The sequence below is a fragment of the Aspergillus multicolor genome (assembly GCF_047715735.1).
Source record: "Aspergillus multicolor strain CBS 133.54 unplaced genomic scaffold BDW74scaffold_10, whole genome shotgun sequence".
NCBI lineage: Eukaryota > Fungi > Ascomycota > Eurotiomycetes > Eurotiales > Aspergillaceae > Aspergillus > Aspergillus multicolor.
This window is the reverse complement of record NW_027395961.1, coordinates 331,922-345,647: the sequence shown is the minus strand read 5'-3', so window position 1 is coordinate 345,647 and position 13,726 is coordinate 331,922. Positions and strand designations below refer to the sequence as shown.

The window sequence follows — 13,726 nt, the reverse complement described above, 5'->3', positions numbered from 1 at the left end:
ACGGCATATGACATGGACATGAACAATCTAATTTGAAATGAAGTTGTATTGAGCTAGCTATCTTCATCTGTCAGAGATCGTCAGCAACTGAAAATGCAGTAGTTGTTTGCAAGGTACAGGAATGACGAGGCATCAGTTCTCCAAGGTGAAAAAGAAGTTTCTTCAAAATGCAATTCAGAAGTAACAGCAATTAAAGAAATCATCATCAGAAGGGCGAAGAGGTAGGGGGCAACTTACTCTTTGTGGTCCAGTGCAGATGCTACGAAGTATCAGGTTCTACTACTAGTGGACAAGTCAGCACGAATCCACGACGCAAGTTGTGTGTAACAAGTGGTTGAATGTCAACTATGTCAGGCTACAGAATTAGTTTTGTTCAGATACGGAAAACTCGAGCGGGCTCACCTCATTAAATCAGATTTTTGTGTTTGTTGTTCATTTCCGGCACAGAGTGCAAGATCAAACAGTGTGAATAAGTGTTCATCATATGATGTTGACTGGACAGTGTAGAGATGCGGGAATAGAAGTCAAGATGTACCTATCGTCGTCAGTCAGCATCATCCGCAACTAGACACTGAGCATCCGTAGACGATGAGCAAAGACTCAGGTGACGAGTTCTCAACAAGCAATACACCTCCCAGCACCCGCAGAGTTTGTACGCTCCGCTTTTTGTGGATGAAGGGAAATGCACTATTATGTCCGCCCGTTCGTTCAAGGTATCTTCATCGAGAAAAGAAGAGCTGAAGAGAGGATAATGTTTACCTAACAGACTGTTAGTCAAGGTTCGATCACAGATACTAAGTCAAGCAAAGCAGTGATGAAGATGGTGGTCAGACAAGGCTGAAACTTAGAAAAGACAGATTCCACATGGTAAATTAAGTTTGAGGAATGCCTATAGCGTGTCGAAGAATCATCATACCAGGGGAGGGAGTGGTGGTAAAGGAAGACAGCAAAAGCATCGCCTACCTTTTGCAAAGAGTGTTCGAGAGTACAGCAACTTGCGCTGAAGCTGGTATGTCTACAATAACCTAGACAAGAGCATGTTAGCAACGAGTACAGCAGAGGCCGAAGCAATCAATTGCAGTCGTCTTCGTGAATCAGAGTAATTCTAGAGTCTTTGAAGATGTCCTTCATGTTTTTTCGGCCGTGGATAACAAATTCATCCCAGAAGACAGGGTCGTGCGGGAACAAGAGAATGTAGACTCACTGATAATATAAATGAGAGTGGCGAGAAACCAAAGCAGTTGCAGCTTGCCACCATGATGTCGTAGCCATCAAACGACCTGGTGTTGCGCTGCAAGCTTTGCGGATGGAAAAAAAAAAAATTGTGCGCGCCAGCTTTTTTAAGGACGCTGTGGGGCTACGGCAGCCGAGAACGCCTGCTGTGTTGTTTGACAATCTAGCAAAATACTGCCTGAGGCCCGAAATGCTGTCTCGAGTATGGCTCCGATCTTGCACCTCATCAACAGCTTGACAATGAGCCTCAGTGAGTATGTCTTCAAGACTTTTGGGTTGTGTTCGTACGCGTAGTACTTAGGCGGCTCAGGTAGAAAGGCTGACTCAGAAATTCAACCCATCAGACACCAACTATACGGGCGGGACTATGGAGTACTTTGTGCACAGCGCTTAGGGATACGACGATGGAAAGTGCAAATAAAATCGGCCATATTTACTTGGTATTGATCTGGTAGCCAGTCAGGGTATATTGGCGTTAATCTATCTTAATACCTGGCTCTCGGGATCAACGAGCTCAATCAGGCCCATCGATCCCTTGCGGTTGCGAAATCTAGGCAATGAATCACCAGTCCAGAATGGAACGTCACCCAAGAAAGTGATACAAACCCCAAACCAGACCCAGCATCAGCTTATCCTGCACAGCCTCCCGCTAGCCTTTGAACCCTGAAATTCGGTCTGAAGGTCTTGGGAGATGACCCAAGCCAAGATGAGATCGGCCTCTTAGCCACAAACAATCAAGGATCCAAATACTTAAGGAACTCTATTCCCTCGCACTGGAAGATTCGGGTCTATCACCCGCAGTGTACTTGCAGTCGCATGGTACAGGAGTCGGAGATCTCGTCTCCCTGCTATTCTAGAGTGCATCCAGCATCTTGCCGTCATCGTCTCAGTTAGCATACAATGCCTCTACCCCAACTAAAGGCCCTTCCGGGCATGCCGAGGGGTCACGCGAGCTTCTCCATCAGCATCTTTCTCTCATACATCTTTGACTGGATTCTGATCGTGTATGCATATCTCTTCCCCACAGTAAACCGGAATCATTGAACCCAAAATTAACGTCATCACCCTTATCAGCGGCATCGCCCTCATCGGCTATGGCTTCCACGAGGTCGAACCAAACCACATGCCCTTTTCGCTGACCGACATAAGCTTCTCGTACCCCTACACAGAGGACGACACAATCAGCACCGCCGTGCTAGTCGTCGTCTCGCTAATCGCTCCCGCCGTGTTAATCGCATTTGTATGCTTACTCCTCACACCGGGTGCATCGATCAACAGGTCCAACTCAGCCGTGGACTCGCGCCCCCCATCCAAAGCTCTCCTCTTACGGCGCAAGATCTGGGAATGGAACGCTGGCTGGCTGGGTCTTGCGCTGGCTTGCGCGGGCGCGTTCATGGCTACTGAGGGTCTAAAGGATCTATATGGCATGCCGCGCCCTGATATGCTTGCGCGGTGCGATCCTGATCTGGAGAATGTTGCGTCTTATGTGGTTAGTGGGCTTGGGCAGAGGCTGCAAGGAGCCCCAACGCTGGTCAGCTGGGATATTTGCCGGAATAAGGCGGATATGGTCAAGAATGATGCGTTCGTTAGCTTTCCAAGTGGGCATTCGTCTTGTATGTTCGTGTTTTTCTTCACTGGCGGAAGTGAGGTACTAATCACCATGCAGTTTCATTTGCCGGCCTAACCTACTTTTCTCTCTGGCTGTGCTCCAAGTTCTCGATCAAGTTCCCTTATCTTGCGCATACGCCGTTGAGCCAGAAACTGCGCGCTCAAAACCGGTTCACGATCCGCAATCAGGGCGCCGCGCCACCGATCTACTTGGTGATACTTGCTTTCGTGCCGTGGGCAGTCGCGTTCTTTATATCGGCCTCGCGCTGGTTCGATTACAGACACCATGGATTCGATATCATATTCGGATCGGTACTGGGCATGGTCTTCGCTTGGGTCGGCTTCAGACTGTACAGTCCGCCTATTGAGCGTGGTTCCGGATGGTCGTGGGGAGCCAGGAGCCGGGATCATGCGTTCTTCAAAGGCGTTGGGAGCCCGAGCAATGTTGGGGATGATGGGTGGGCGAGCTTGAAGGTGGTTTCTGGAGTGCCGGAAACCGCGATAGCAGGGGATGGACAGGTCGACCTGGAGAGCGGAAGGCGAAATCTGGCTGAATAAATTCTGCTCCGTCGAGATATCGCATAGCAAGATGTGGATATCACGGGTGCATCGTCAAAACCGTGATGTAGTGGATATCGAGTGGATCTGCGGGTTTCCAGTTGAATATATCTTAAGATACTAAAATATACTTCTTTCAACCTTCATGTCGCAGTCAATGAGCCTTTGCCAGGCAGTATGCCCGTTACCTCCAGCCCCCAACCCTCCCCTCGTCCCACCTCGCCTTGGCCTCTCTCCTCCCCGCCAACTTCGCCCCCTCCGCCCTAACTCTCCGTACCCAATCGGCAACCTCCTTCTCCGAGGCCTTACCATGATGTTCGCCCTCCAAGAAGCTCTCTTCAACAGCCAAACAAACAGCCTCTTGCTCCGCGATCCCAGCACTCAGCCGCTGGTATAGGGCCTTCGGCGACCATGGCGCCAATGCTTCGTCCAATTCGCTTTGCTTCTTCCGCCATGACACTTCTAATGATTGGTGCTGGAGAAGGAGGGTCTCGGTAGAGGATCGGAGATTTGTGAGCTGTGATTGCAGGTCGATGAGGTGATTCGCAAGGTCTTGGTTGTAGTTTAAAAGAGCTTTGACTGACTCTTGATGGCTGTTGTGGGATGGATGTGTGGCGGAGAGAGCGGATATCAGAGATGGGGTTTGGAGGATGGTTTGAAGGTCGATCGTTCTATTCATAGTCAACCAGCTAGCTCAGTACGGGGAAATTGAAGGGGAATGCTGTACGATTTGTCTTTCACGCCTTCAGGTAACCATCCTTCTTCTATGGCCGGAGGCTGTGGAGCGTTTGTGGCTGGAATGCCTGTGCTTGGGTTGATGTATCGGTTCGCGACGTCCGGTCCATACTGGCCTTGCGGGGGTAGTTGTGGTGTTGCAGGTGACGGTGAGTTCACTTGGGGCGTACCGCCGCGACTAGCTTCGTGGCTACCGGGCTTCGGTGGTGGTGGAGGTGGTGTATCGGCGTGGAGAATAGGATTCATCATTCGGTGCGGGTTGACATTGGAGAAGCCTGATGTCAGAATTGCGGAGCGGTGATATGCGGGGAGATAGTGGTGTCATGTGACTCCGCTCTTGGCATGGACGACATATTGTCCTCTACTTTAATTCGGAGTACGGAGTACATCATTTCTCCAACTACATGAGTACGTCCGGAAAGCGACAGGCGTCTTTCCTTAATGGTGCCTCTTAAGCATGCTCGCTATATACAGGCTTGATGACCAAATCTTGCAACCTCCGTCAAAATATATAATGGGAACTATGGTCTAAATCAACCTTTAGCATTGTCTGAAGGCATATCTGATCGCATACAGACGAATCTGAGCGGCACAACGGAGATGGAGCCCTTCCATATTTGCCAGAGCCTGGCATTCATCCATTAATGATGAAGATGCAAATAATGATACAATCTGAGGCTTTAGAAGTCGAGCCTCAATAGTACATCTGACTATGCATAACACTATTGAGATACGTCGTCTGCTCGAGCCGGTAATCATCTAATTCGACATAAGAACTCGAGCCGATGCTGCCATTCGTGTTGAAGACGAAGTTGTATCCCACAGTACCATCTACTCCAGAGCCGTTCCAAACAGGCCAGTGGGGTACACCGCGTACTATCCTACGTTAGCGCGCGTTGAGCAAGGGGCCCTATTTGAGGATCACTTACTATGATGATGATTCGGATCCAAATGCACAACAAAGGAAGCCCAAACACGACTCACTAGGTTTGCCATGTTGACAAGGGCTCCATTCGTGCTGTCTGTGTTGCTAAACACATAGTCCAGTTCGACTGAGTGATGAGAACCCAATCTCGCCGCATCGTTAGGTGCTAGAATATTGATTCTTGCGGCGTACGATGTACCATTTGCTGCAGTCCAGGCGTCTATTGTTCGGCGACGTGAACAAGTCTCTACTGCATCGGTATGGAAGGCGACAGCCCGCTTCCACTGCGCGCCGTAGGTCGCCTCTTCTTCTGCTGTGGGCGTCCATCCAACCGGCAATCCCAGACTCCTAGGGTACAGCTTCTCAATCTCCGAGACAGTCACCGCATCAGGCCCACCAGCTGCGACAAAAGCTCGAAAGTCGGCATCGGTGTCGACAGAAGTGACAAAACTGAATGCGGTGGCCTCGTCCGTGGTTGTCGTGTACATTATGGGCACTGGAACGAAGCGCCCTCTGTCCAGCGACTCGGTCGGCCCATCGAGTAGGATATCCCCGTCAACCTGGGTGAGCCATGGGCCAAGGCCAGTACCGGAGAAAACGGGCGTGTTGCTGATGTTCAGGGCGCCGGAAAGGGACTTGATGGGCAACTCGCGGAGACACTCAAATGAATTGGCGCTATCTACGCAACCCGTTGTCGTGGTCAGATTCATATAAAGGTCTCTGGTGTAGACTTCGGGATCCTTGATGTTGTAAGGCCACTTCTCCGCCATACCTCCGCTCTGCATAATAGCAGCACGGAACAGGCCCTCGTCACGCCCACCGTAAGCGATTAGCTGTTTACCGACGGACAGACCTCCGGAACTCTGGCCGAAAATGGTGACCTTGCTGGCATCGCCCCCAAAGAAACCGATGTTCTCCTGTATCCAGCTTAGGGCAAGACGTTGGTCGCGCAGGCCGTTGTTGGCGCTGCCATGGGTAGCAACTTCACCTGAGCCCCAGAGAAAACCGAACGCGCTTAGACGATAGTTGATAGAAACGGCAATAAAAGGGTTATGTGATGTCGTGCCCTGAGACACAAAGTTGGTGAGGTTTGTCTGCCGCGACGAGCCGCTGTAGAGGCCGCCTCTGTGGAACGCATTAGATATATTAGTACGACCAAGTGGAATTTGGGAATCATTACCCATGGATCCAGACTGCTACCGGCAGTTTTGAAGAGCTACTGGCGTTGGTAGGGCGGATGATGTTCAGCGTCAAACAGTCTTCTGACATGGGATAACCGGGGTCGGCCTGTTGTCCTCAGTTTTGGCCGTTATTTAGGTATATGCCGGAAGTTGCTGCTAACAGAGACTTACCACATATTGCATGCAAACATCGGAGTACTCAATTGCTGGCCGACTGCCTGACCATGTGCTGTTGAGACTTTGAGGGCCCTGGAATCGCAAACTTCCCAGGGGCGGTTGAGCGTACGGCAAGCCCAGGAAGACATCTTGCCTATGCGTGGGTAAGTGGTATCCCTCATATGTGCCGTTAAGCACCGTTACTAGAGGCCCGAAAGCCGCCGCTGCCACGGCAAGTATCGATGATATGGCCAGCGGATAAATCATCGTGCCTAAGTTCCTCTCGGTTTTAAATACTGTCGAATGGCGTAACATCCCTCTCTTATGTCTTTTGCATCATATCTCGCGGTTAGCCTTATCATTGCTGTCTCCAAGATGGTAAATTGCAGAACAAGTAGCCGATGTCAAACAGCCGATAGTAGTCTGATAAGATGTGGATAGTGTCATGTCGGCAATCTGCCGATGCAGTTCATCAGACCCTTACATCCCCGGCAACGTGCATGTTTTTTTTTTTTTTTTTTTAAACTTTTACCCATGCAAACCCTGGCTCCATATATCAATGCCCGCAGGTGCATGAGTACAATGTTCAGATTCGCATCAAGAAGCCAGTTCGCTGTCGACGACGAGTAGCTTGAATGATATATGAAGAATAGGATGCTAGCCTTGATATATTGAGGGCAGCTGGGTCAAATTGCATCTATATGCAGACAATTAAAGCAGGTTAGGGTATTTTATAGATATGTACGTAGGATCATCTCTCATCAACTGCCGACCCGGCGATCACTCCAGCCTCCTCCGCACATCCTTATCTTGCGTTTCGATATTCGACCCCTGGATCGCATCCATAACAAGCTGTCGCAGCTCATTCTGACTCGCTTCACTACCAAAGTCCTCCCGCGCCGCAAGCTCATCAATCCTCCTCTTGAGCTCCGGATCCACCTCACCGATGCCTCCATTAGCTTCCTGTTCAGACATCGTCCCCAAACTCACTTGCATGTTCGGAGGTAGCGGCGCAGCAGGGTTCAATGCATCTGCAGCCGACAAAGTGCCATTCCCTGCGACATCACCGGAGACCCCAGCCACCTGGCGCAAGTAGGCGGCGACCTCCGGAAACGAGCCGTCGTTCTCGATCGTTTCGCGGGCCGTCAAGCCCTCATCATTCGTCTTGTTATGGTCGATGTTCAGCTCCTCAACGAGGCATTTTGCGATGTCAACATTCTCTGTCACGAACAGGCAGGTCTCGCCGTCCTCATCGAGCAGGTTGACGTCAGCATTGAACTCTTTTACGAGTGCGCGCAGAAGGTCGATATGGCCGTAAGAAGCGGCGGCATGGAGAAGGGAGTAGCCGTGCTCGTCTTGCTTGGAAGCGATGGAGGGATCGGAGCGGAGGAGGCCCAGCACGGCGGAGGGGTTGTCCGCGGCGAGAATGTAGGGGTTGGGTTGAGTCATGGCGGTCGCGGCAAGGGTGAGTCAAAGCGCGGCGTAGGGGTCTCAAACAAGTAAGCAAGCCAAGTAATGTGACAAGAAAATGGATGCCACAAGTGTCTGGACAGAAACTGATGATGTTGTTTGTTGGTGGCGGAGCGGGCAACGATCTGGGATTTTTTTTGTCGGGCAGCCCCGCGATAAGAGGTTTACCGGTATCTATTCCCAGCTTTCAGCCTTCTCCCCGCTATGATTCATACCACTCTGCCATAAGACAATAGTGCGAGGCTGCGCCTCCTTGGATTGACTCAGTGGTGACTCTTGTGAGAGCTTATTCTTTGGAGCTCTTACTGAAAAGAAATTATCATATATATGTTTTATCGTCGTCCGCCTTTCGCATACCTGAATCGCCTATCAAAGCTCTTTCAAGCTCCCCGAAGCTCGCTCTTGCCTTTTTACGGCATCCCTCCGAAACCAACCTTCCTCCTACAGCATCGGAACTTGGAAATATACGGACTAAGGACGTACACCTCCGCTACGATGGACTTTAAGGTGATCCCTCAGGATAAGCAGGAGGTCGCAGTCATGGTCAAGGCCCTGGAGACCGCCCGGCTGGAGAACAAGGGAGTGACGAAGAAGTCTTTCAACTGCAGGAAGACCACTTTCAAGATCGGAAAGACCGGAGGCGTCTCAGCGGACTCCTGGAAATTCATGGACTGGGACTACAAGCGTCACGACCTACCGACCTACGCGCGAGGACTGTTCACTGCGAAGAGGAAAGACGGCACTCCGGAGATCGTCACGCGAGGATATGACAAGTTCTTCAACATTGATGAAGTCAACAATACACAGTGGAGGAATATCGAACACAATACCCAGGGCCCGTACGAGCTCAGCGTGAAGGAGAACGGTTGTATCATATTCATTTCCGGGCTGGAGGATGGGTCGCTACTTGTCTGCAGTAAGCATTCAACCGGAGCTCGGACAGACACGGATAGAAGCCATGCACAAGTTGGCGAGGAGTGGATTGAGCGGCATGTTGCCACTGTTGGCAAGTCAACTGCGGACCTCGCTCGACAGTTGCGTGAAATGAATGCCACTGCTGTCGGAGAACTGTGCGACGACAGCTTCGAGGAGCACGTTCTCGCGTACGATCCCGCTTCCTCAGGCATCTACCTCCATGGAATTAACTTCAATTTGCCTGAATTTGCGACCCTTCCCAGTTCGGAGGTGCACAGGTTTGCGGACGCCTGGGGGTTCAAGAAAGCGAACTTTGTTGTCTATGATGACCTCAAGTCTGTGAAGACGTTCCTGGAGAAGTGCGCTCAGACTGGATCTTGGGACGGACGGGATACCGAAGGCTTTGTGATTCGATGCAAGATGAGCGAGAATGGCCATGGTACATACCGAGATTGGTTCTTCAAATACAAATTTGAGGAACCTTACCTGATGTACCGACAGTGGCGTGAATGCACTAAGGCTATGCTCTCAGGCAAGGCCCCGAAGATTAAGAAGCACAAGAAGGTTACGGAGGAGTATTTGGCTTATGCCCGTCAGCAGTTCGCCCTGAAGCCGGAGCTGAGGGAGTGTTACCAGCATAACCATGGCATTATTGCAATGCGCGACGGTTTCCTCAAGGAGCGCGGTCTCAACGGAGCTCAGATCATCCAAATGGAAGCGGAAAATGTCACACGGGATATTGTCTTGGTGCCGATTGCTTCTATAGGATGCGGAAAGACGACTGTAGGTCTGGCTTTAACCAAGCTGTTTGGCTGGGGTCAGGTTCAGAATGACAACATACCGCAGGTGAAAAACAAGCCAAAGAAGTTTGCGGCAGAAATTCTCAACCAGTTGATGGATAAGCCAGTCGTTATCGCTGACAAGAACAACAATATGAAACGTGAACGCACTACACTCATGGACGATGTCGCCGCGGGTATGCCAAACGTACGGTTTGTCGCTCTTCAGTATGTCCACGAGCCTAAAGACATGATGCTTCCACTTATCCGCGAGGTGACCCGCAAGCGTGTTCTCGAGCGTGGCGACAACCATCAAACCATTCGGGCCGGTACAAAGGCCAAGGAAGAGGTTATCAGCATCATGGAGGGGTTTCTCAAGCGCTTTGAAGCTATCGACGTTGAACATGAACCAGATCAGAACTTTGACGAAGTCATCGACCTAGATGTTGTAGCGTCCTCGCGCGAAAACCTCGAGAAAGTAGTGAACGCTTTACACTCTGCTTATCCTCAACTTGTCACGCAGGTCCCATCCGCCCAGGAGCTCGACGATGCTATCAACTACGCTACCAGCGAGTACGCTGTTGAGGTAGACCACAGTGCCTCGTATAGCAAGTCCAAATCCTCTAAACAAAACAACAAGAATGACAACAATGATACCTCTACCTCCAACTCCGCTATCAACATCGAAGCTAAGGTCCGCAAGATTGAATACTTCGGCATCTCGCTTCCCACCTCTTCTGTCACTGATCTCCTTCACTCCCTCTTCGCTAACCCGGCTGCCACCCCTGAAAAATCTCGCCTCTACCACCAACTTGTCAAGTCCCGCCGTGTACAGCCGGCGTTCCACGTAACCCTCATTCATAAAGCCTCCAAGACGGCCAACCCAGAAGTCTGGGAGAGCCTCGTCAACCGCTACGTTGACCAGATGAACAAGAACCCGCCCAAAGATCACAGACTCACCCCTCCTCTTGGATCTGCACGGGTCCGCCTTGAGCGTTTGATCTGGGACGATCGTATCATGACGTTTGTTGCGCGGATCATGCCTGGCGAGTCCGAAAACAATGGTGACAATGGCGAGGAGCAGCCAGATTGGATCTGCGTCAACCCGCTTCCCCATGTTACTGTTGGTACTGTGTCGGCAGACGTAAAGCCAAAGGAGAGCAATGATCTCTTGAAGAGGTGGCTTCAGGAGGGAACGCAGGGCACCGGCATCTGGGAGATGGAGATTCCAGGGGTAAAGGTCGTCAACGGGACTGTGAATGTTACTATGAGCCGTGGAAAGTAGATACTTGCCATTACCCAATTACTCCGTGAGGCCATCAAGTGATGTGCTTGTGGATTCTCGTCTGGAAATATATCATGTATCTCGTACTGCATCAAGATGGTTGTGTCGGACATGATCTCGATACCCCCGATGCAGAAAAAGAAACAATACAATGAACGCAATGTGATATGCAAGCGTCTAGATCTCTAATGTAACTCAATGGACCTCGTAGGGCAGACTAATCTATACTGACTGGCTGTTTACGGTGACACAGTGCAAAGCGCCTACTTGCCATAGGCCGTAGACGTTACTGCTCACCGGTCTACTGTAACATGGCAGCTGTCAAACAGGGGCCGTGCGACGATGGAAAGTCCAATCGTAAGCTGAAGGCTCCCAGTCTCGGCTGCGCATCTCGTATACGTATATCGATCTGTTTATTCATTCAGTCAGACGTCGACGGTCGGGTATAGCAGCGTGATGGAAATAAATCATATCTATTATTTATACAGAGTAGGATAAGTATATGAGGCCGCGAATACCGATATATTGACATATGCGCCGGTGCGCGCCATAAGTGCTTAACGGAGAGCACATTGGTCGCGAGTCTACACTCGAATATTACGAGCAGGAATTCATCTAATGGCCCCGGCGCGAAGCGTTTCAGTTCGAGGAAGGAGTTTCAGTCCCACGACAGCTAGCTCGTCATCCAAGCCGTAACGCGCTGCGCCCCGAAGCGACCCATAAACTGCAACCCTGTGCTGCCCATGGGGAAGTAGCTGACAATGTACCAGAGCAGCGCGGCGAGCTGAAAGATGGACGAGAGCAAGGTGAGGATTGTGCTGTGGAGCTGCGTGCGGAGAAATTGTTAGCATCTTGATCATTTTTCTTCTAATCATAGATAATATTAAGATATGGGCTGGTTGACTGGGTTTGCTTTTGCTCATGGGACCCCGATCTTGTGGTTCGGACTGGCCGGGTTGGAAACCAAGGCATGGGTGAGAAGATGACTAGGGTAAGCAAGCGCAAGAGCAAGCCCGTCAGATTTTCGCTTCGTGTGAAGGTTTTCCGGCTGTTGCCGGATGATAGGCTGCCAGCTGCATCGTATCAGGCGCATATACGCCGATAAGCAGGATGATGTCATGGGCTGCGTAGGCGATGTTTATTTCATCTCATCGTCGGTGTAGGAAGTGCAATGTGAATGTGGATATGAGACATTGGCATAGGTGAGGCCAGCAGGATTCTTGATCGCGTCTGCATGTACATGCAGGAGATCCTGGGCGGCCGGAACCAGAGTATAGCACGAAAAGAAAACAAAAGACTTACTCCGATAGCAAAGTATAGGGTCAAGGCGATGGACCCGAAATACGCAGCCGTAAAGGGCAGCCGTGGTCCCGAGATCAGATGTCTAGCGTAAATCATAGGTCCCATGAGGACCGCCCATGATAGCAGGAAGAGTAAAGACCCCACAGACCACCTATCAGAGTCAGTGTCAATCGTATTACCAGGCACGATGAATGAAGGTAGAGTAATGGATGCAGCGCCGGATTTGATTTGCCCAAAACGGTTTCTCAGCCACGGCATGACAAGAGTTACGCCGTCCGTGCCGCGCGACGCAAGGGTAAGGGTGTGTGGTATGGGCCCGATAATTCAAAAAGCGTACTAGGGCGCCGGACGAATTTGCAAGAGTGACTTACAGGATAGCGAATTTGCGGGGCTTCAGCGAGAGCACCGGGAATAGGAAAAAGCAAATCACGAAACAGACAGCCGCGCCAAGGTTGCATGCGAAGAAGATGAGCATTCGATCCCATCGACTTACTATAGAGCGAGGGATTAGCCATGAAAGGGACACAAAGCCATCGATGCATGAAAGCCAAAAAGGAAAACGGCAATGTGCAAGCGAGGAGGACAGCAGGCATAGAAGCAGCGCCGTCTACAGTGTTATCCTAGGCGGTCCGAGAACCATGCTAGAAGGCTGGGATCTCTCGTCACCTGGACAAAACAGCACAGCGAATCAACGCCCCCAGGAGCGGTACAATCTTGAGTTCAAGGCACTTACAAGCAAAGAAGGTATCCTCCTCCTCGCGTCGAGTTGGAGCAGGTAATGGAGCGCCAGGAGCTTCGTGCGTCGGGAGTTGTAGATAGCTGTCTCCTTGGCCAAATGGGTTAAACGACTGTAACCTCGATAAGAAAGGTGTGGAGCTAGTATTCGCCGATGCATCTCCTTCTCGTCGGGACCAGCCCAACGAGTTCACCGAATCTCTGAACGATGTAGAGGCCATGGTCGGAGCTCCGGATTGGAAGGGTGGGGGAAGGAGGAGATAATCTGCCTTGGCTTGCAGGTATTCCACAGTGGCTTTACGGAGAATGATCTGCCAGTCACCGTAGCGGGCTCTTGGATGCCAAAACAAAAGGCCGCTGCAGAGACTATGCACGGCGGAAACTGGCCTTTCGCGTGCAGATGATCTGCGTATATCTTGTAATGATGGGCGGCGGGACACTAATGGGATAGACGGGATGATAGGGCAAAGAATGCGGCCAGGTGACTGTTGCGCAACAGCACTAAACGGGCCTAAGGGAGCTTGGGGACGGGCGAAATCTGAAGAGTTGTATCGATCGACGAGGGGGCTCTTGCAAAGTGCCGAGGAAATCGAGTCCGAACAAGCGTGTGATCCCTTCAATTAAAGCTCTTGTAGTATGACCCGAACCTTCCTACAGGCCGCAGCCGCTCGTCGCGCGCAATAAGACTCGTTCGGCGTAGAAGTCGGGGGATCGGAGCAAGGATGTAGAGTGACGTCAAAGGCTGATGAAAAAAAAAAATCGCAGGATAGATCGCAGCAACTGAGCACCCACCCACTAATCAAGCAACGGCGGGCTCTAGGCCGAACGTAGCAAATGCGAGGGC

The 13,726-nt window shown here is 51.0% G+C and overlaps 6 protein-coding genes across 6 annotated transcripts; 2 read left to right on the top strand and 4 right to left on the bottom strand.

Annotated features, from left to right (window-relative positions):
• Positions 1-1,843: 1,843 nt before the first annotated feature.
• On the top strand, positions 1,844-3,609 carry BDW74DRAFT_13071 (phosphatase PAP2 family protein). The gene is made up of 3 exons (XM_073722276.1): positions 1,844-2,237; positions 2,308-2,846; positions 2,900-3,609. Exons 1-3 carry the CDS (start codon positions 2,134-2,136, stop codon positions 3,397-3,399), a joined length of 1,143 nt encoding a protein of 380 aa, XP_073584543.1. The 5' UTR covers positions 1,844-2,133; the 3' UTR covers positions 3,400-3,609.
• On the bottom strand, positions 3,584-4,380 carry BDW74DRAFT_177516 (vacuolar protein sorting family 37 protein; the record flags this gene model as incomplete). The annotated part of the gene is made up of 2 exons (XM_073728918.1): positions 3,584-4,070; positions 4,127-4,380. 2 exons carry the CDS (start codon positions 4,378-4,380, stop codon positions 3,584-3,586), a joined length of 741 nt encoding a protein of 246 aa, XP_073584542.1.
• A 245-nt stretch (positions 4,381-4,625) lies between these two features.
• BDW74DRAFT_184877 (Alpha/Beta hydrolase protein) lies at positions 4,626-6,663 on the bottom strand (the record flags this gene model as incomplete). The annotated part of the gene is made up of 4 exons (XM_073730915.1): positions 4,626-5,010; positions 5,064-6,184; positions 6,240-6,346; positions 6,412-6,663. The coding sequence occupies 4 exons, from the start codon at positions 6,661-6,663 to the stop codon at positions 4,829-4,831; spliced, it is 1,662 nt and encodes a 553-aa protein (XP_073584541.1). The 3' UTR covers positions 4,626-4,828.
• A 351-nt stretch (positions 6,664-7,014) lies between these two features.
• On the bottom strand, positions 7,015-7,985 carry BDW74DRAFT_152043 (ankyrin repeat protein). The gene has a single exon (XM_073724300.1). It carries the CDS (start codon positions 7,843-7,845, stop codon positions 7,177-7,179), a length of 669 nt encoding a protein of 222 aa, XP_073584540.1. The 5' UTR covers positions 7,846-7,985; the 3' UTR covers positions 7,015-7,176.
• Positions 7,986-8,361: 376 nt separating this feature from the next.
• On the top strand, positions 8,362-10,845 carry BDW74DRAFT_177513 (tRNA ligase; the record flags this gene model as incomplete). The annotated part of the gene is made up of 1 exon (XM_073728917.1): positions 8,362-10,845. One exon carries the CDS (start codon positions 8,362-8,364, stop codon positions 10,843-10,845), a length of 2,484 nt encoding a protein of 827 aa, XP_073584539.1.
• A 399-nt stretch (positions 10,846-11,244) lies between these two features.
• BDW74DRAFT_13004 (putative Golgi traffic protein SFT2) lies at positions 11,245-13,220 on the bottom strand. The gene is made up of 4 exons (XM_073722265.1): positions 12,881-13,220; positions 12,519-12,639; positions 12,148-12,298; positions 11,245-11,671 (listed from the first exon to the last, which is right to left on the bottom strand). The coding sequence occupies exons 1-4, from the start codon at positions 13,101-13,103 to the stop codon at positions 11,519-11,521; spliced, it is 648 nt and encodes a 215-aa protein (XP_073584538.1). The 5' UTR covers positions 13,104-13,220; the 3' UTR covers positions 11,245-11,518.
• Positions 13,221-13,726: the final 506 nt, after the last annotated feature.

Bases quoted from the DNA above. Each gene is read 5' to 3' on its own strand.
- BDW74DRAFT_13004 (XM_073722265.1), bottom strand. From the start codon at position 13,103: ATGGCCTCTACATCGTTCAGAGATTCGGTGAACTCGTTGGGCTGGTCC. The intron at 12,299-12,518 runs GTAAGTCACTCT...TGACTCTGATAG, and splicing joins CCCCGCAAATTCGCTATCCT to GTGGTCTGTGGGGTCTTTAC. The intron at 11,672-12,147 runs GTAAGTCTTTTG...CTCCGCACGCAG, and splicing joins CCCTATACTTTGCTATCGGA to CTCCACAGCACAATCCTCAC.
- BDW74DRAFT_13071 (XM_073722276.1), top strand. From the start codon at position 2,134: ATGCCTCTACCCCAACTAAAGGCCCTTCCGGGCATGCCGAGGGGTCAC. The intron at 2,238-2,307 runs GTATGCATATCT...CACCCTTATCAG, and splicing joins TTTGACTGGATTCTGATCGT to CGGCATCGCCCTCATCGGCT. The intron at 2,847-2,899 runs GTATGTTCGTGT...ATCACCATGCAG, and splicing joins TCCAAGTGGGCATTCGTCTT to TTTCATTTGCCGGCCTAACC.
- BDW74DRAFT_152043 (XM_073724300.1), bottom strand. From the start codon at position 7,845: ATGACTCAACCCAACCCCTACATTCTCGCCGCGGACAACCCCTCCGCC.